The following is a 20301-nucleotide window of genomic DNA, read 5'->3' as shown; positions in this document are numbered from 1 at the left end:
AATTCTTATAGATTAATCAAAGGCTTTATATGTTTGATAATGATTAATAACAAGATGCCCATACAAAGAGAGTTGTATCCCAATTAGCTAACCTAATTGTAAGTTTATAAGTTGTTCCCCACGAGTGCTCTCCATACCTGTGTGGTTCTCCATCCTCCTACCTCTCTGCCCTGTCTAGCTCCTCCTCTTCCTTTTTTCTCTTCTCCTCCTTACTCCTCCTCTTCCCTCTTCCTTTCCTAACTCCTCCCACCTTAGCTCCTCCTACAGACCCTCAACTATACAATTATTTTCATTGCTACTTTATAAGTGTAATTTTGCTACTGTTAGGAATCCTAATGTCAATATCTGTGTTTTCCAATGGTCTTAAGCACCCCCTGCGACAGGGTCAATTAGCCCTCAAAGGGGTTGAGACCCACAGGTTGAGATTTACTGGTCTAGGGGAAATCACTGGTCTCTTGAGAATGAGTAAGCCAAACATAATCCCTCTGCGAGTCAGGATTTGGCGTGACCCTGAAATAATATAGAACTTCACACAGGCTATTGTAAAGTACAAATGACATCTCTCACAAGGATGAGTTTCATGGCCTAGAAGTAGTGCTCAAGATTTCAGAGGAAAGGGGCTGGGGATAAGTAAAACATGAATTCTGCGAGACACAGGCAGAACCTGGCCCATCAGACAGCAAAGGATCACCCGATTGTAAAACTACATTCATTCCCAGTATTCCAGGTGGAGGCCAGGTTAAGCACGCCTTTCCTTTGAAGGATGCCTAAGAGTTTAACTTCCTGGCTTCTCTAGTGCTTATCTGCATGTACAAGCACGTTTTTGCCCTCTACAGAAACTTAGAGTCGGGCTGGAGAGATGGCTCAGCAGTTAAGAGCACTGACTGCTCTGCCAGAGGGCCTGAGTTCAATTCTTGGCAACCACATGGTGGCTCACAACCATCTGTAATATGATTCGATGCACTCTTCTAGTGTGTGTCTGAAGACAGCTGCAGTGTACTCATATAAATAAAAATAAATAAATCTTTAAAAACTTAGAGTCATCCCTTGATCTCAGTTGTTGTTCAGCTTTATACAATATAATATATACTTTACATAATATATTTATATTTATATTATTTATATTTGTGTTTGTATACAATAGCCTGCCTGTTGTGGTTCTCTTCTCAGGCATTTTACTGATTCTTTAAAGAGTCTTCAAACTTTTCTTGTTCTTCATTTTGAAAGATTTTCTTTAATTCTTTTGTTGGTAATTTTTTGCTCCTTTTTGTTAGAACTCAACATTTTATTTCTGTTTTATGTGTATGACTTTATGTGGCACATATGTATGTTTACCACGTTTGTGTCTGGTATCCACAGGAGGGCATTGGATATCTGGGACTGGAGTGGTTGGGAGCCACTAAGTGGGTGCTAGGAAGGGAATCTGGGTCCTCTGCAAAGGCATCTAATGCCCTTAGGCACTGAGCCGTCCCTCCACCCCTGAAGATGGTAGATCTTTAGTTGCCATGTCTTCTCTTTCCTGTAATTCATCCCTTTTATTTTTTGTTCTACTTTCTGTAAGAACTTCAGCTTTATCTTTTAAAAAAGGAACCTTTTCATTTGCTCATCATTTCAAAACCATCTCTACAAATTCTTTGTTAGCATCCTGCTTTTGATACATAGGGGTAATTCTTTGAAAAGGGTATTGATAGATTTTTTTAAAAAAATAATTTTCCTTCTCTCTAAACTATTTGTTGTCTGTATCTTATGTTAGAGTCTTAAACTGGACTTGCCCATTTTCTGTTGCATCTTTATATTTAATAGCAAAGAAGAGAAGTGCTGATTTTTAAGCTGTGAACACAGGACTGGAATGCATTGACCGCATTCACACCAGGGCCTTCTGCTAGGCCGTGAGGTTGAGGAACCTCTATGTTGGGTTTTACCCCTTATGATATATTTATTTTTTGTTTATGTGAGTGTGCACACATGTGTGGAGGCCCCTGGGGGCTAGAAAAGGGCATCCCATGGAGCTGGAGTTACAGGCAATTAGGAACTGTTTGACTGGATGCTGAAAATCAAACCATAGTCCATTGCCTAAGCAGCACTGAAGTTCTTACCCACTGAGCCGTCTCTCCAGCCCCAGTGAGGTCTTTCTTCCCAGGTCGCTTTTTCCTTAGAAAAGGCACCTGGAGTCTCTTGAGCATGAAGGGGAAGCAGAAGGTCTAGGGTGCCACTGCATTCATCATCCATGTGTGTACATTTTTCTGAGCCGTGGAAGAAGAGAACACACTCTTCTTGGCTGGGCCCAGCTTGTCTCTCTTTTCTTAAATTTTGAGACAGAGGTTTTCTGTGTGGCTGGACTGGCTGCAAACTCACGGAGATCCTCTTGCTTTGGCTTCCTGAGTGCTAGGGTTAATGTCAGGAGTCATCACCACCCAGCTCTGGCTTCCTCTAACGCTGTTTCTTTTTCCTTGTTCTCCAACTTGTACACAGCTGCCTGTGGATGTGTACAACTGTGTAACAGCTTAGTTGTTTTCTGACCAGTTCTTTTACATTTCAATTTAACACTCCCACTACCAGACTTTAGTGGTTACTGAATTTCCATTAAAATTTTAGAGTGGGGGGCATTACTGTATGAATTTATGACTGACTGATCCCTAACACTTCTTTTCCTCCCCTGCCTTCCTAAGAGATGGCATGTCTGGGAATCATTGGCCAAATATACATCTCAAATCCTGGCACTTGCTGTTGTTTCGTCTCTGTAAGAGCCTCCCCAGGGCTTCAGTAGTCCCGTGTGAAGAGAGAAGTAACCAGCTGACAGTAGAATGGGCAGCTCCATTAACAAATGGAGCTAGGAGGCGAGAGTGATGTAAGCTGCCATCCTCCAACTGAACCAGAGAGGGTTATCTTTACAAAGGGTATTTAGATGCACTTCGTTGATTTTTGAAATTTTGCAGTCTTACTGAGGTATCAGGAAAATGTTGTTAAGCATACCACCATACGCATAATGGGACAGGGAAAAAAAGCAACAATTGTTTAAAGAAATAAATAATGGTTAAATTATCTGTAAACAAATGAATTTTTAAAAATGATAAATATTTCACATTGTATTCATAAATCATAGTTATTACTTTGTACCCCATAATATATATATATAACTTGTCATTTTATGATTTTAAAAAATTAAGTGTTAAAAAGAAAAAAAACAATATTTCTTTTTTAAAAAATAATTTTATTAATTTTTTGAGAATTTCCTACATGTTCTCAGTGTATTTTGATCATATTCACTCCTCCCTCCAACTCCCCCTAGATCCAGCCCCATCCTCTCTGCCTTCCTTACTTCATGTCCTCTTTTTCTTTTTTATAACCTAACAAGACCATATTCCAAACATGAAAGTAAAATAAGGGTACTCCCAAATGAAGAGAAGAATTCACTTGAAGCAAACTCTCAGGAAACACAAAAGGAGAATTTCAGCTTGAAAGTGATCAGCTCAGAACTACAAAAAAAAGCACCAATAAAGGGATCCCATTAGAGAAGACTTCTCTCTTCTCCTAAATGGTTTAAAAAGCAGTTGTATTATATAGAACAGTGTGCATATGACGGAGTACACATATGATAGTGTGATATGTTAATAACAATACCACAGAGGTAGGAGGAACCAGAGCTGCACTGGGGTAACCAATCAGAAACACAAGGCAGCAGAAAGCAGAACTAAACAGAAGATCTGTGTGCAAACAGCCACAAAGACGACTCTAGATTAGCTATGACTAACATCAAACAAAGTCGATTTTAAAGAGCAGTGATTTCTAACAAGGAAACTCTAGCCAGAAAGTTGCAATAGTTCCCCCAACACACATACACACAAAACTACCACAACCACATCAACCAAGCCCCAAGACCTATGGAACAAGCGTGACAGAAACAGACAGGGAGATGTAGACTGTTGGACAGTAGTGGTTGATGGCTTCACCACCCTACTTTCAGTAGACACTGGGAGGAATGGAAAACCCAGCCCCCTGTGGCCATCTGTGAATGCTTTCTACCTAAAGCCATATCCACAGTCTTCTTAAGCTCACGTGGGACACTCTCCAGGGCAGAACAGATGCTGCACTGTGAAACAAGCTACAATAAAGTTAAAAGGATAAAAGCATACTGCATGTTCTCCTAAAACATCACAGCAACTAGAAATCAATGTGGACAATGGAGGAAGTCCCAAATACGTGGGAATTCACACACTCATGAGTAGTCAGTAGGCCACAGAAGATACAGAAAAGTTAGGAAGTCATCTAAAAGGGATGAGAAGGAAACAGCAAAGCAAGTGTGTTCCAGTAGAGGATATTAGACTGTTCTCAGCACTTGCTCTGAAATCATATCTCACTATGATTCCAATGTTTAATATAGTATCCTAGAATGTTACCTAAACTATGTCTTAAATTTGGTGCTTATTAGAGTCCATTTTTATAAATATTTAAATTTTGGAAAAGCTAGTATTTTGAGATCCTCTAGCTAAATTAAGAATCCTGCCAAAGCTACAGGAAGCTAGATGCAGGTGTTTGTTTGTATGATGCCATCCATAGGATACTTTGTACTGGAGGAGTGGCCTGTCACTGAGTTCACTGATCCTCCACTGTCTTCCTCAAAGGAATCTTGCTACTGACAGATACTCTGTGGCTCTTGTTCAACCTGTAACCAGTTTATGCCTCCTTGAGCATCCATCCTTTTTGCTCTGGGACCTGACCTTGTGTTCTTCCCAGTGGTATCTTTGGGGAAAAAAAACATACTAGGGGGTATCTCCTTCAACTGGAAGACACGAAGTTTGTATATCACCACAGTAGACAGTAAGTTCAGATTTTGCTAACAAATGGTGGGAAAGGAGGGCACCATGAGGCAGAAGGGGAGTTTTATCTGGGTCACAGTGCCTTGTCTGATCATATATGGCACAATCTTACGGCTTTCTGGATTCTCAGTAATAAGTATACCAGACCTTTAAAAACAAAGCAGCCAATGAGCATCTTATTCCCCAATTTTTCCCTTTTAATGTTTTGTTCGTTTTGTTTTGTGTGTATGGTGCCCAGATAGAATTCAGAACCTTGCAAGTGCTGTACAGATTTTTGCCGCTGACGACATCCCTGACCCAGGTTCTTTTGGTTGCCATGTTAGTCCCAACTGGTATTATGGTGTCAAGCAGCTGCAGCACTAAACAGTTGCCATTGATTGCTGGAATAGAACTGATTGTACAAGTATTCTCATAGGTCAAAAAGCTGTTCCAAGAACATGCCATGTGGGCTAAATACCAGCAATTCTCCAGGGCTGAGGCTAGAAAGCTCTTAATTCTGCTCTGCCCTATCGAGGTTGCTAGGCTACAGGTTCTCACATTTTTCCTAGTTACAAAGCTAGCAGTTTCCTGGGCTTCTGTCAATTTGGGAAGGGGAGGTGGGATTAAAACAATATTAAATACCACAGCATTTGAACCATTTTCAGGGATCCAGTGTTTTCCTGGAATATACAGCACTCAGCTTGTTTTGGAATGGAACATCTGAGGAGATCGGTTTGGCTGTTTTTGTCAGTGGGCTGGCTCATTGCCTTTATGGAGAAGCAGCTTTTTGGAGTTCCTGGCTCTGTTTCACTCCCATTGGAATCATCCCAAATGATTTCAGTGCTTGCTTTTGACATTTTTATTGTGGCTTATCTCTTCTTTAGATAGCATGTATCTTCAGACTACTCTTTTTCAAAAATTGTCTATGAATCATGTTTTGAGTCCTTTCATATTTGAAGCCTGTTATCTGTGCCATAGCTTCTATGTGTTCTCTTCATAGAACATGGTAAAATTATGTCCTCACATATATGCACACATACATAAACATGTTTACTTGTATGCAATACAAAACTGGGTCATCTGTTAAGGCCACCACAACAAAAATTCTATTGTAGGTGACTTCTAAAAACTTGGCAACTTTGAAGGCTGGAAGTTTAAAATTGGATGTTGGCAGATTTCCTTCTAGGGCCTCTGTGGCTTTTGAAGGTCTCTCATCTGTGTATATGGATAGCTAGGGACACCCTGTTCCTGAAAAGATACTAGCTAGATTGCATTAGGAGCTCACTCTTAACTTCTTGTAACCTTAATTACCTCCTTTAAAAGTTCTGTGTCCAAATAACCAGTGTATGTGCCACCCCCATTAGTGTGATCAAGAAAATCCCTCGCAGGAGTGTCCAGTGGCTTCCATTAGTTGATTTCAGATCCAGTCAGGTTGACACCAATATTAACCATCACACCCACTGTCTTAGTTTTAAGGGGAAAACATTACTTTATCTGAATAGTCTGATGGTGTGATTATTCGTAACCAAGAACATTTCATTATTAGACCTTTCTTTGTAGTGTTGAAAGTACTTTATTGATTTTTTTTTTTTTTTTTTTTTTTTTTTGGTTTTTCAAGACAGGGTTTCTCTGTGTAGTCCTGGCTGTCCTGGAGCTCACTCGGTAGACCAGGCTGGCCTCGAACTCAGAAATCCTCCTGCCTCTGCCTCCCAAGTGCTGGGATTAAAGGCATGCGCCACCACCGCCCAGCTTTTATTGATTTTATAATATCAAACATTAGTTCTTATAAAATGTGAAGTTAGGATCTTCTGAGAAATGTGATCTAGAGAGATATAATGAGTTTCTAAAATTCAAGATTGTAAGTAAAGGGCTTTGACTTAAAATTGACTAGTGGCTTTTTGTTTTTTAAGATTTATGTGAGTGCACTGTCACTCTCTTCAGACGTACCAGAAGAGGGCATTGGATCCCATTACAGATAGTTGTGAGCCACCTGGGTGAATGTATGTTGAAGGTTAGGACAGGTCTGAGGATTTGAGAATGTGAGTGCCTATAACCTGAAGTACATGAGTAGTAGCCTGAGGATTATCTCCTTAATACAGAGTTAGTCATTTTAGGGAACTGATTACTAAGAGGGCCAGACACCTGCGATGAAAGGATGGGTTACACGCGCTGTCGCCTAACCTCCATAAGGATGTTGGGGTGCACATGCATGTGGACATATGCACAAAATTTAAGAAGTTAAACCAAATAATTAAGACTAATTATTTAATTCACTATTGCATCAGGTTAACTATTGTTGAGGTTTATTAGTGTTTTAAGAACTCAGTTTCTCATTGTGTTATATAAAATATTGTAACAATTTGTATAAGTTTGTTTTATTTGGAATTCCCCTTCCAGGTAAAGGATTTATAACCGACATTCAGATAATGTTTGAAGAGGAATCTATTGATTATTAATTTACCTAAGAATTTCAAAGTAATCTGCCATTTACTTTATATTTCAGCTATGGTACCAAAAGTAAAAGTGATTCTGCAGGGTGGGTAGCTTGTGGTCCACATGAGCAGGTGGTAAGCAGATCCGAGGACAGAGCCAGCAGTGCAGTGTTCATGTCCTTGTGCTGCTGTGCCCTCCTGGGCTTCCAGTTACCTTGACAGTAGAATGTGTGACGTGTTTCTATAAAGGATTTAGAATATGGGGTGGTCAGGTTTTTAATTATTCCTGTGTTTATCAGCTAACTGTTGAACAGAAATGTCAACTTGCTGATACAGTGAGTGGGTTTTAGGTTGGTGTCAGAACCAAGTTTGTTTAAATGTTAATTGTTCTTTCCTAGGTGTTGGATCCTGAACAAAATCATAACTTCACAGATCACTATCTAAATGTGGCCTTTGACCTTTCCCAAGTTCTTTTCATAGCTACTGCCAACACTACTGCTACTATTCCACCTGCTTTGTTGGACAGGATGGAGATCATTCAGGTTCCAGGTACTTCAATCATAAGTATATAGCCCATCCTCTCCTTTGAGCATACCCTTTAAAATTGTTCATGCTATGGAGTTTCAGTTGTCCAGAAGTTAATTTGTCACTATTTAATCTTCAAATTCTCCACAAGGGGTATAAACCATCTTTTCTGTAGAGTCAATGTTAAACAACAAGAGTGAGTATTTGTTAGCATCATGACAAGTAAGAGTTAGTATATGTTCTGGAAGACATCAAGAAAGAGCCAGCATTGACTTCACATTCAGCTGCAATGTTGCCTTCAGGGATGATAACTTCTTAGAATGTCAAATACTCTTCTCAGAAGCAGTTCCCAAAATTATAGATGAAAAACTTATTTATACAAAGCCGATGTCTAAAACCCAGTCACAGCTTCTCCTCTCTCTCAGGCTTTGACGGTTCTGCCTTTTCTCTGGAAAAATATTGCACAATACTTGACTCCAACTTTCCCTGGATGACTCTGGCCTCACGCTCACCTGAGTTAATGGTGCCTTCAGGCTGCGCTCTTCCAGATCTCAGAGGCGATGTCAAATAGTTACACAGTTGGTTGTTTTTCAACTATCACTTCTCACTACAGTGTTAAAAAATAAAAATATCCTTTTAAGTTATACTCAGATCCTAACCTTTTCACTCTACTTAATTGCTCAAAATTATTTTGTCTTTAAAAAGATCCAACATCAGTAAGTATTCACTTAGCGAAAATAGGGTAGACTCAAATATATTCAAATTTTTAATGTGGTAATGTATTTTTCATTCTAAACAGTTTTACTCTTCCGTAAATGTTAACTGAATTTCTCAATTACCTGAAAACCTTTTTATTTATATTTAGTTTGAAAATGTAAGTAAAATGTTGCTTTTGTGTATTTACGTGGCTCAAGTAATCCATGAGATTCAGTTGTCCAGAAACTACAAATGAAGGCAGCCAGTCCCTGAGCTGCAGTGATGCACAGTGAGAGGTCAGAGGTGAGCTCAGAGAGATGCTGCCTCTTCCTCGGACAGCTGTGGGCAGCCTGTCCTCTAGCCTGTGGAGGTTTTCAGGACTCTTCTTCCTACCCAGAAGATGAGTTATCAACCCATATTTGAAGCCATTGTTTATTTAAAAGGGTACATTAGGTGGGAATTTTTGTTTTCTTACAGAATTTAAAGATAAAGTAAAAAGCCCCAGCGCTCACTGGGGCTTTTTAGTCAATAAGAACATAGTCTCTTAAATATGTTACATATTTTTTTATAAAATGTGAAGTTAATTCCAAACTGACTTAGTTTAAATTTGCTTATTCTGGCTACAGTGTTAGTTGAAGTAATACGTATGCTTATTCTAAATCTCAGATCAAGTGAATCTGCAGTTAGTCCATTAAAAACTGTGGCAGCAACTAGAGAGAGAGTTCAACTTAGAGTACCTGTTGCTCTCACAAATGACCAATATTTGGTTCTCAACACCCACATAGTGGCTCACAACCATCTGTAACTCCAATCTCAAGGGATACTACATCCTCTTCTGATTTCTATGGACACCAGGCATGCACATGGTACACAAACATACATGCACCCCAAACATTTATGTACATAAAGTAAAGTAAATAAATCTTAAAAACCAAAGAAATGTGGCAATGTAGAAGCCTGGTAGATACTTACAGAAAAAGGTCTCTTCTTTTCCAGGGTACACACAGGAGGAGAAGATAGAGATTGCCCACAGGCACCTGATCCCTAAGCAGCTGGAGCAACACGGGCTGACTCCTCAGCAGATTCAGATCCCCCAGCTTACCACTCTGGCCATCATTACCAGGTTAGTCTTCTGGAAGATGGGCTTTTTTTTTTTTTTTTTTTTTTTTGAGATAGGGTTTTGCTGTGTAGCCCTGGCTGTCCTTGAACTCACTCTGTAGACGAGACTAGTTTTGAACACACTGAGATCCACCAGCCTATGCCTCCCAAGATTAAAGGCATGTGCCACCACCACCCAGCTAAAGATAGGATCTTTTTCTCCATGCCAGTAATTTACTGAGGGTCTGTGCACTGAAGAAACATTTAACAGGCATCCTAGAGCATGAATTCCTCTAGCAGCTGAAAGCACTGCTATAGCTATGATTAGCTCTGGAAAAGGAAGAATTTCATGGTGAAACCATTTTGGTGAAAATGATTTTCATCGAGCAGAAACTTCTACTTTACCACAATAGCAAACTGAGGGATTAATTTAATAGGTATTAACCAAGTTCAAGAAAATTATAGAAGTGGTTTTTTTATGCACATGGTAGCACACACCTTTAATCCCAGCACTTGGGGCCAGAGGCAGGCAAACCTCTGAATCCTAGGCCACTTCTAACTTGTTCTACAGAACAAGTTCCAGAACAGCCAAGGCTATAATACAGAGAAACCCTGTCTTGGGAGAAAAAGCAAAACCAAAACAAAACAACAACAATAACAGCAACAAAAACCCTTAAGTCAAGCTGCTACTTTCAGACACTTTTTTCTTTTAGGTTCATCTTTTTCTTTTCTTCTCCAAAAGACTTTTAAAAAATAATAATCCTTGAAGTTTTAATGTTGAGACTTAACAGTGGAGTGATAGAGAATGTCCTTTCCCAAAGCTGCTACCAAGTACTTAAGCTTGTGACAAATGCTGCATACATTTTCTGAGTAGTGGCTGCCATATGCCTTTAATCTCAGCACTGGGAGGCAGAGGTAGTGGATCTCCGTGAGTTCGAGGCCACCCTGGTCTACAGAGTGACTTCTAGGACAGCTAGGACGATGTAGAAAAACTCTCCTTTCCCTCCTGTTTCTGCCCCACCCCCACCCCCCATGAGTAAAATATTACTTCATCTCAATTATAGGTCATATGTTTGAATGAAAAATAGACCCTGTTGGGAATTTATGTTGGCCATAGCCTCTTACAGTTTTCCTGGCTCACTATTGCAGATGGATTGCACCATCCAAACAAACATGAGTGTGCCAAGAACTTGAAAACTGTTGTTTTCAAGAACTGTGAAGCCTCTCTTCATTCTTGCCGGGCCTCTCTCACTGCTTTGTGGTCTCTGCCAACTTTTTTCCAGATCTATTTAGTTAGAGTCAGAATGTAGGATTAAATCTGACCCAAAAGTTTCTTTTTCTTAATTTGTTTTGACTTATACTCTGTGGCTAATGCCAGAAGAAATTGAGTGATTAGCCAAAGTCTTCCAGCAGTGACATCACTCTGGGCTTCTAACAAGCCACTAGAACCTTTATGCTAGTATCTACATCTGAAAAGGGGTTGTGATTGAGAAGACACCTGGCTTGCCTACGTCCGAGGATGATGCTGAAGAGTTATTTGTAGTTCCCAGTTACTGCCTCTTACACACTTGTTAGATGAAATCATGAGATAGTAAAGGCAGTAGACATCAGGGACTTCGTTGAGCAGTCTTACTACTTTCAATACTTTAAACAGAACACAACAGCAGACAGTGCACTGGTCACTGCTCCACTTAAGCTCCAGGCACTGAGCTGCCAGACACAGGAGACACACTATCATAGCCAGGCTTTTCATCTGCTGTGAGCTGTAGTCATGCAGCTGTTCTTACCCTCTTCCTCCCTGTGTCAAGCTGATTTGAACCTTGTAGTTTTCAGTACTTACTGAGCTCCCCTTCCTGGTGAGAATCCTGGTTGTTGTATGTTTTCATAGTCTCTGTCCTAAGAATTTATACTTCTGCCTTACAGAGACACCTAAAGCCTCTGGAACTTATCCTGAAATTAAAAGGAAATATTTTCAGTTCTACACACTATAAACAGACATCTTCAAACTCAATGTTCCGTTTCTTTAGTATTTCCCATGGGCTGTGGACACAGATCAGTGACAGAATGTTTACTTCATGTACATGAAGCCCTGGGTTCAGTCTCTATTATTGCCTGCCCCTCCCTCCCCATAGTCATTTCTGTTGACTTGCTTTTAAGATTTCGCCTCTCTGGTTATTTGTCTCTTGACTGAGCCCAGGAATCCTGCAGTCCTTTGTGCATCTCCAGTACTAAGCGGACACTGAGGGAGCCGCAGTAGTTACTTACATGCGTTTCTTGTGACAATCTCATGCACGTATATCTTTATACCTTGTGCTCGCCTGCCTGCCCCTTTGTCTTCCCTCGCTGTCTGCATGGTCTCCTTCCTCTTCACATATTTCCTCTTCTGCTTCTATATCTGTTTCCCTCCTTCCCTTCTTATGCCTCCCCCCAGTCTTTTTTTACTGTCATGTCACACACACACAAACTCAAGTGTAGATTCTGTATTTGAGAAAAAATATGTTACTCATTTTTAGTATGGCTTATTTCATTTAATGTGAGTGATTTCCAGGTTCATCCATTTTACTGCAAGTGTCATAATTTCATTCTTCTTGACTGCTCAGTAAAATTCTGTGTCTGTGTACCACATTTTCTTAATCTGTCTGTTGAAGGACAGCTAGGTTGGCTTCATGTTTGGCTACTGTTAGTAGTATAGCAATCAACATGTATATGTAAGAATCTCTGGTGTGCTGACGTACAGACCTGCAAGTATCCACCCAGGATTAGTATAGCTGGATTATCTGGTAGTTCTAGTTTGGGTTTTATGAGTAACTTCTATACCAGTGGTTCGAAACCTGTGGGTCGTGACCCCTTTGGGAATCTAATGACCTTTTCACAAGGTTCACATATCAGATATCCTGCATATCAGATATTTATACATAACAGTAGCAAAATTACAATTATGAATTAACAAAAATAGTTTTATGGCTGGAGGTCACCATAACATGAGGAAACTGTATTAAAGGGTCGAAGCATTAGGAAGGTTGAGAGCCACTGCTCTACACTGACTCCCATACAGTGTTTCTCCTTGCCTACATCCTTGCCTGCATCTGTTGCTTCTCTGATGACAGCTACTCTAATTGGGTGAGATGGAGTCTCAGTGCAGTTTTAGTAGCCATTTGTGTTTCTGCTTTAAGAACTGTCTATTCAGTTCATTAGCCTATTTCTTGCTGGACAATCAAGTGGGACCCTTAGACCCTGTGGAGAGGACTGAGATTCTCGAGAAAATAAAGAGGCAAACCAAGTCAAGAAGTCGGATCAAGCTGGCAAAGATTTTATTGTTCACACCGGTTATATGCTCTAAAAACAGGATATGAGGAGAGGCAGGAAGGGAAAGGGGGCTTTGCAGGTGAAAGAAGCTAGCTGCAGCTGTGGGGTCTAACTAGGTTATTCCTGTTGTTCTCACAAAGCCTTGCCATTACCAGGGTTTCTAAAAACATTTATCTAGCAAGTGAATCATGGAAGGTAAAGAGAAAGAAGAAGAGTAGATAGGATAGCCAAGGGTGAGTGTTTGCCAAGAGTAAGGCCTTGCCATGGCTTCCCACATTTCTTGATTGATGATTTGGAGTTTTTTGTTTTGGTTTTATTCCTGTCTTACGTTTTAGAGGGTTTTTAAAATTTGTTTGTTTGTGACGGGGTACCAATTAGCCCAGGCTGGACTGCAGCCCATGAAGACGACTCTCAATCCCTTGACCTTTATCATCTAACTGTGAGATTGCAGGCCCCACCAAGCTCTAGTCAGTTTCTCTGATTCCTTCATCAGTATTTCAAAAAAAAAAAAATTTGAAACCAAATTACATTGACAAGTTATCATCAGTAAGCTTCTTAATATATCACCAAGAAATGAGTGGCATTTAATGTACTGCCAGATTTATTTTAGGTGTCTATATTGCACAGCGAAAAACTTGATTAAAGGGTAACAGTTGAAAATAATATATGTAAGGAAATCGTCGTGGCTGAAAAGACACCTTAATATTAAACAAACAAACAAAAAGCCCCACTAATTTTAATGAAATATGTTATATGTGGAGATATTAGTAGTTTTTAAAAAATTAACTTTCAAATCTACATTGTTTCTTTAGGGACCTGGCTGTTGGTCTTTTATTTATTTACAGGTGGTATTTATCCAAAAGTAAAACATTTTTATCTTAACAGATACACCAGAGAAGCAGGAGTCCGTTCTCTGGACAGAAAGTTTGGGGCTATTTGCCGGGCCGTCGCAGTGAAAGTTGCAGAAAGCCAGCATAAGGAAGCCAAGCTGGACCGTTCAGACGTGGCTGATGGAGAAGGTCTGTGGCTGTGTTTTGGTAGTCTCAGGCTTGCAGGGACAGTGAGTGGTCCTGTCACTGAGCAGGAAGCAAGGAGGGTGTCAGTCCTTGAAGCAACAGTGGATACAGCTTCAGCAAGAGTCTGTCTGTCCACTAAGTATGGAGTAACATAAGGTTATAGGTTTCTCCAGCCTTTTCTTTTTTTTTTTTTTTTTTTTTACAAATAGCTAAGAGTTAACTCTTCTTCAATATTCTTCAGTATTACTACTTAAATAGCATAGTGATTTTCTCCAGATTTCTATCATGGACACACTTTACATATAGTTTTGCGTTCTCTTTTTGGACTGGTGCAGGCAATTGTTACATCCTTAAATAATTTAAAATAAAGTTATTAGAAACCAAATGTGATCACACACATCTATAACCCCAGCACTCTTGAGGCTGATGCAAGTTCAAGGCCAGCTTGTTCTACACAGTAAGAGTCTGTCTTAAAACTACTGATGATGATGGTGATGATGATGGTGATGATGGTGATGATGATGGTGATGATGATGAGCTGTCCAAGTCTGCCAACACATATCTCAATAAACTAGAAGAGATTCATGTGTTTTTCTCACATAGCTTCTTTTATAATTAAATATAATTAATTAATATAATTACATAAATATAATTTTTTTCTGAATAATTCTGGAGGTAACACCCTAAGGAGAGTTTCTCTATATATAGCAGTTATTCAAATGTATATGTTTCCCAGTTAACGTATGTGATCTTCTTACCAGGTAGAGATTCTTAAGGAGATTGTTATGTAATTTGCCAAAATTGCTTTTGTAATATTTAGTAGTAAAGAATTGGAAATTACTTCATAGGAAACAGATTAGAGTTCTACCATTTCCAAAACTCTTTCTAGAACGAAGTTAGGTGAATGTGAGGGAAGAGCCATACTGTGCGGTAGTCTTGGTAGACCAGATGGTGTTTGAGTGCACAGATTATGTGTAATCTTACCTGCTCCCAGATTGCCCAGAACTTCACTGCTCATTCTTTCTCGAGAATCAACCTCAACATCAGTTGAACTGGAGCAGTATAGTTATATTATGTAGAATATGGATATTGAAATTTAATTGTTTTTTATAAGGACGTAAGACTTCTGTTGTCCTTTGTATGGTTTGTCTCCCAAGTTCATATGTTGGAAACTTGGCCTCCAGTGTGATAGTCTTGTGAGGTGGGGACTTTTAAGAAATGATGAGAAGCTAGGCAGTGGCTCAGCGTTGGTGCACTTGTGTGGAGCTATAAGGCCCTGGTTTTGTCTGAGTGAGTCATGAGGCTCTTCTCTTGTGGCTGGATTAATGTAATAATGCAATTCACCTTGAGGAAGTGGATTACATTCCACCTTAGTAGATTCCTGGTGAATGGATGGGTTTGGGCCTCCTACACCTCTGTCTCTCAGGAGCTCACCTGTCATGTGATCCTTTCTGCCACACTGCGTGTAGGCTGTCGTTGGCATAGTTCTTTGTTCTTAGGCTTCTCAGCCTCCAAAATTATGAGTCTCACACAATCTATTCACTATAACTTACCTAGGCCGTGGCAGTCTGTGATGGCTGCACAAAACAGGCTGAGCCAGTTCTTCCTCATACTTTCAGGGATACCACAATTTCCTGAGCCTTTTTAGGATTTCAAGGCTCAAATCAATTTGTTTTTTGATCACCCTTTTCAACTCTAGACACTGAGGTTTCTGCTTTCTCTAACCAACCTGTTATTTTTGTCTGTTTACGTTATAGTTTCCAAAATTTTGTCAGCATCCCTTTATCAGTTATTTTCATTCTTATCTCCTTGTTCTTGAAAGTTTGTAGTTTTTCATTTCTGATCATTTTTGTAGAAAGTTACTAGGATTTGATAGAGGAACTATGAAGATATGTTCAGAATACACTTTGTAGAAATTGTAGTTGTGAAACCTGTCCTAGGCAAGTAAATGCCTATAAACAGAGAAGGCTATGCAGAGACAGGGAATGCTTTCTCTTGCCTCTTTAGTTAAGAGCTATGCTCTTCCTGTGCTCTCCTCTGCTCAGCCTGCAGACATCTGAGCCTCTGTCTTTCTGTTGTATCTGTGATATAATAGAAAAGACTAAGATGAAATGTATCTATACAACACATTTGGAAATTTATGTTTAAGATTTAGATGGTGATTTTAGAATTTTTAACACATTCAGAGGTATCAAACTGAATTCTCCATAGTTATAATGCAGTTTAAATGTTTTAGCATATTTCTAATATCTGTTCTTAAATTATCTTTATAAATATCTAAGAACTTGTTCAAGAAGCTTGGGAACTGTTTATCAATATATGGTTCTTTGTTTGGTTTTAGGCTGAGTCTTTTTTTTTTTTTTTTTGAGACAGTTTCTCTGTGTAGCCTTGGCTCCCTGGCTGTCCTGGAACTCACTCTGTAGATCTCGAACTCAGAGATCTGCCTGTTTCTGCCTCCCAAGTGCTGGGATTAAAGGCACATGCCACCACGACCAACTTGAACATACAATTTTGATCAGAGTATTTACTTGGAGTTTTGTTGTCATTGTTTTCTTTAATTGCAGGTCATCTTGTACTTGATCAAACAGCTGAGCAAATTTGAGTAGTTGAGCTATTACCTAATAAATGCATTCTTAATTAAGAAGACGTTTGTTTCAGATACTTAGATTGTAATCCCTACCAGAGGCACAGACATAGCCCTAGGGGTTCTGATATCATGAGACAAAAGACTGTCTTCCAGAGTTAATAGAATAATTACAAGAAATATCATAATTAAAACATATATAGTATATTATATAATTATAATAAATGGTCTTTATGGCCCCCAACAAACCAAAAGGGACATTTCTACTAAAGAATCTGCATTAGGTTTTCATGCCAGAAAGTTCAAATGGAACTCAGTAATTGAGCATTTCTGATTAGAAAATGATTTATTTAGAGTAGGAGTTATTTATTTATAACAGTTGTTACAGAAATTTCAAGTACAGTGGGTGAGTTATTTTTAATGTTAGAAATAATGCTGCACTCAGGAACACTGCCAGGAAGAAAAGTAACTTGAGGCCATAAGCTTCAAAACGGGCAGAAACTGCCAGTGTTTTTAACAAGGTTTCTGGAGCAGACCCAGTAGCTCTGGTCTGTGAACAGTTGTCTTTATGTCTGTGAGAGTGTAGTGAGAATTACTCTGGCCACATAGAAATAGAGGATTTGAGAAGGCAGATGAGGGATACAGTTGGTTAGTGTCAAACAAGTGGACATCAGTGCTTCAGTTAACTGTAAAGCAAGGCCTTTCATAAAAGCATTGAGTCCTGTTTTTCTACATGGTATTAGGATATTCTAATTTTTTTTTCTTTCCTGGGGTATTAGTTGGGTTGAATAAAAGCACATAACTAAAGTCTTAGTTTGATATTTGCCTGTCTTTCACTAAGACAAATATTCTATGTGTTCATTTACATATACAGGTAATTGTTTGTAGAGTTAGACAAATGCCTGCTATTCAGTTACTTATGTGTCATGTGTGCCCAATTATACAAATATCTGGTAGGGCTTTTCCTCAGAAGCTAGCATTAGCAGAGAAATTGTCCACTTTGATCTTCATTTGATTCATAAATCTTTCTCACATTCTCCAGTAAACACTGTGCCTTTGCCCCTTGGATTCTGGGAACAGACACATACACATGTGGCAAGTGTGACTTGTCTGTTCATTTATTTGCAGCACTGGAGGTTGGACCTAGAGCATTGTACATGCAAGCCAAGGTAGCTCTATTCTAAGCTATATTCTCACTTCTTTTTCTCTCTTTTTATCTTTTCTTCCCTCTCTCCCTCCCTTTTTCCTTCCTCCTCCCCCCCCCCCACCCCCATTAAGTTTCCCAGGCTAGCCTTGAACCTGCAATTCTCCTGCTTCAGCCTCCTGAGTAGCTGGAGTTTCCGGTTTGTACCACCAGGACTACGTTCTTTCATCAGTTTTAAAAGAATTGTAACATTGTTTTTCTCACATGTTCTTTTCTTCCTTCTCCATTGGGACTCAAGAAAAAAAACTACACCTGTCTCACTCCTTTTTTTAAGAATTATTTATTTATGTATGAGTACACTGTTGCTGTCTTCAGACACACCAGAAGAGGGCATTGGCTCCCATTACAGATGGTTGTGAGCCAAATTGAACTCAGGACCTCTGGCCGAGCAGACAGTACTCTTAACCACTGAGCCATCTCTCCAGCAACCTATACCTGTCTTTTACTCTCTTTTTTCCCCCATTAATTTAGCTCTCTAATTCAGTTTTTATATTTTTTGTTTCCCTCTATTCCAGGTTATAACTGCTGATTTCTGCTATTTAAGCCTATGGAATTATGATTTTCAGAAACTGTGGCTTTTACTTTTTAAATGACTATTTAATTATAAATATATGTAGATGTAAATATATGTATACACACACATTTATCCCAATGAAATGTCCATTAATTATATGTGTATAGATGTCTTATGTTTTTTCCCAAGGGAGTCTTCATTGAAATTGTTTCTTCATCTATCTATCTATCTATCTATCTATCTATCTATCTATCTATCTACCTATCTATCTATCATTTCTTTTTTTTGTTTGTTTGTTATTGTTTTTTTTTCTATCTATCATTTCTTTTGGTTTCTTGAGACAGGGTTTCTCTGTGTAGCCCTGGCTGTCCTGAAATGAGCTTTGTAGAACAGGCTGGCCTTGATCTGAGAGAATCTCCTCGTTCTACTTCCCAAATGCAGGGATTAAGGTGTGTGGTGCCATGCTTGAGCTTCTCTTTGTCTCTTTAATCCATCTTTGACCCTGTTTTCTTGGATACTCAACATGGATTTAGGGTACCTATCTGAGCAGTTTGTCATCTGATCTGGCTGTGAGTCTGTCTGTCACCAGCTAGCTGTGACTGCTGCTGTTGGGTGAATATAATTGTTGTCTTCTATTTCTATTTTGTTTTACTTTATATCATGTCTTCTGTTTGTACATAGCAGGGTGTGGAACCTAGGATCTCACATGCTAAGCCAGCACTGATTTCTGTCCCAGCTCTGTTTCTTATTCTTCCTCTTCAGTTTTTTTTTTTTGTTGTTGTTTTGTTTTGTTTTAAATTATTCTGTTTCTTAGGATTTCTTGTTGTTCATTTCTTTCCTCATAGTGGCAATCACTGCCCTCTAAAAAGGGTGATATTTTCTCCTCTCAAATCACTGGGGACCAGCAGACCACTCTTGATACTGTCAGGACTTTGTTTTAGACTTTGTAGGACTACTCTTATTTCTGGTTTAACCTTATTCCTAAAATATGATCTTTCCTGCTAGAATGTGTTCTCTGAGAATACAGTTCTCACTGCTGATATGACCCCTTCCTTGTGAGTTCTCAATTGTGAATCTGTTTGGGCCTTCACTTCCAGGTTGTTTTTCCTCCTGGGTTTCTGGAATCCACCCTGAACATGCTCTAGTTAGGAGGTAGTCACATTTGGGAAGGAGTTAAATGGCAAATTTCCCACCTCCTTTGTCAAGGAAGTCAAAGCTGTTTTGATGGATGAGTTCTCAGAGTCACTTTAACTAAATCCCGTCAAGACTGAAAGCACAGCTCATCTTCTGAGCATGCCCAAGTTGTGACAATGCACCATTCTAGCCCATGTCCCCCAAATAAGAAAAGAGGAAAAGGGATATGTCTAGGTCTGGAGGATTGTAGCTGATCTCTAGAGTGCATTCTTGGCCAAAAGGCAGAAGGGGTGGGGGCTGGCCACCCACCACTTAGCATGCAGATGGTCCTGATTTGATTCAAATCCCACCATAGACACTCAGCAAGCACTGTTCCTTACTTCTCTTATCCAGTTAGTGGACTCCTCTTTAAACTTAGAAGCATAGCTCCTAGTCCATAGGATCTTAAGAACTGTGGTTGGATTTTATTTCCATGAAGACAGGCTTATCTTCCGATAATAAACCACCGAGCCCTCTGATCACCGCAGAATGCTGGTCTGACAAGATCACAGCTTCTCTCTGATGAGGACAGAGTATAGTTCAGTGTCTATCCTGTTTGGCCTGAGGTGCATTTTGATTTGTATTAGCCTCCCTGTCCTCCAGAAGGTGTACTCACAGTGCCTCAGCCTAATGTAAATACTGTATCTTAATACCTTAATGCATCCTTCCTAGGTACTATCACAAACTTAAAAATGCATGTGCCTTACAGCTCCTCATTCATTCACTTTAATTCTGGAAATAACCACAACCTTGCCTATAAGTAGGAATAGTGTAGGTGAAGGGAAAGTAATGCACCCCTGAGCTCACATACTTAGGGCAGATGCCCTCAAGTGCTGCTTTGCACTTTGTGATTCCTCACCCCACTCACTGTGTTAGTTCCCCTTGGGTTCTAGTTCTGCGGGAAGAGTTGGTCCTGTGGTGGGCTACTAGCTGTCAGAGTTCTTTGTGGTGGCTTCC

General features: G+C 39.6%; 1 protein-coding gene across 1 annotated transcript in view; it reads left to right on the top strand.

The window, feature by feature from the left end:
* The window catches only part of Lonp2 (lon peptidase 2, peroxisomal), a 92668-nt gene that overhangs the window by 31080 nt on the left and 41287 nt on the right, over positions 1–20301 (top strand). The window contains exons 9-11 of the mRNA XM_028755484.1: positions 7627–7777; positions 9446–9572; positions 13739–13872. Of these exons, the coding sequence (XP_028611317.1) occupies positions 7627–7777; positions 9446–9572; positions 13739–13872 (412 nt within the window). The remainder of the gene's footprint in view (positions 1–7626; positions 7778–9445; positions 9573–13738; positions 13873–20301) is intronic.

This window comes from Grammomys surdaster, unplaced genomic scaffold (assembly GCF_004785775.1).
Source record: "Grammomys surdaster isolate TR1022 unplaced genomic scaffold, NIH_TR_1.0 126063, whole genome shotgun sequence".
Lineage (NCBI taxonomy): Eukaryota > Metazoa > Chordata > Mammalia > Rodentia > Muridae > Grammomys > Grammomys surdaster.
The sequence above is the reverse complement of the archived record's forward strand: the minus strand, read 5'-3'. Positions and strand labels throughout refer to the sequence as shown.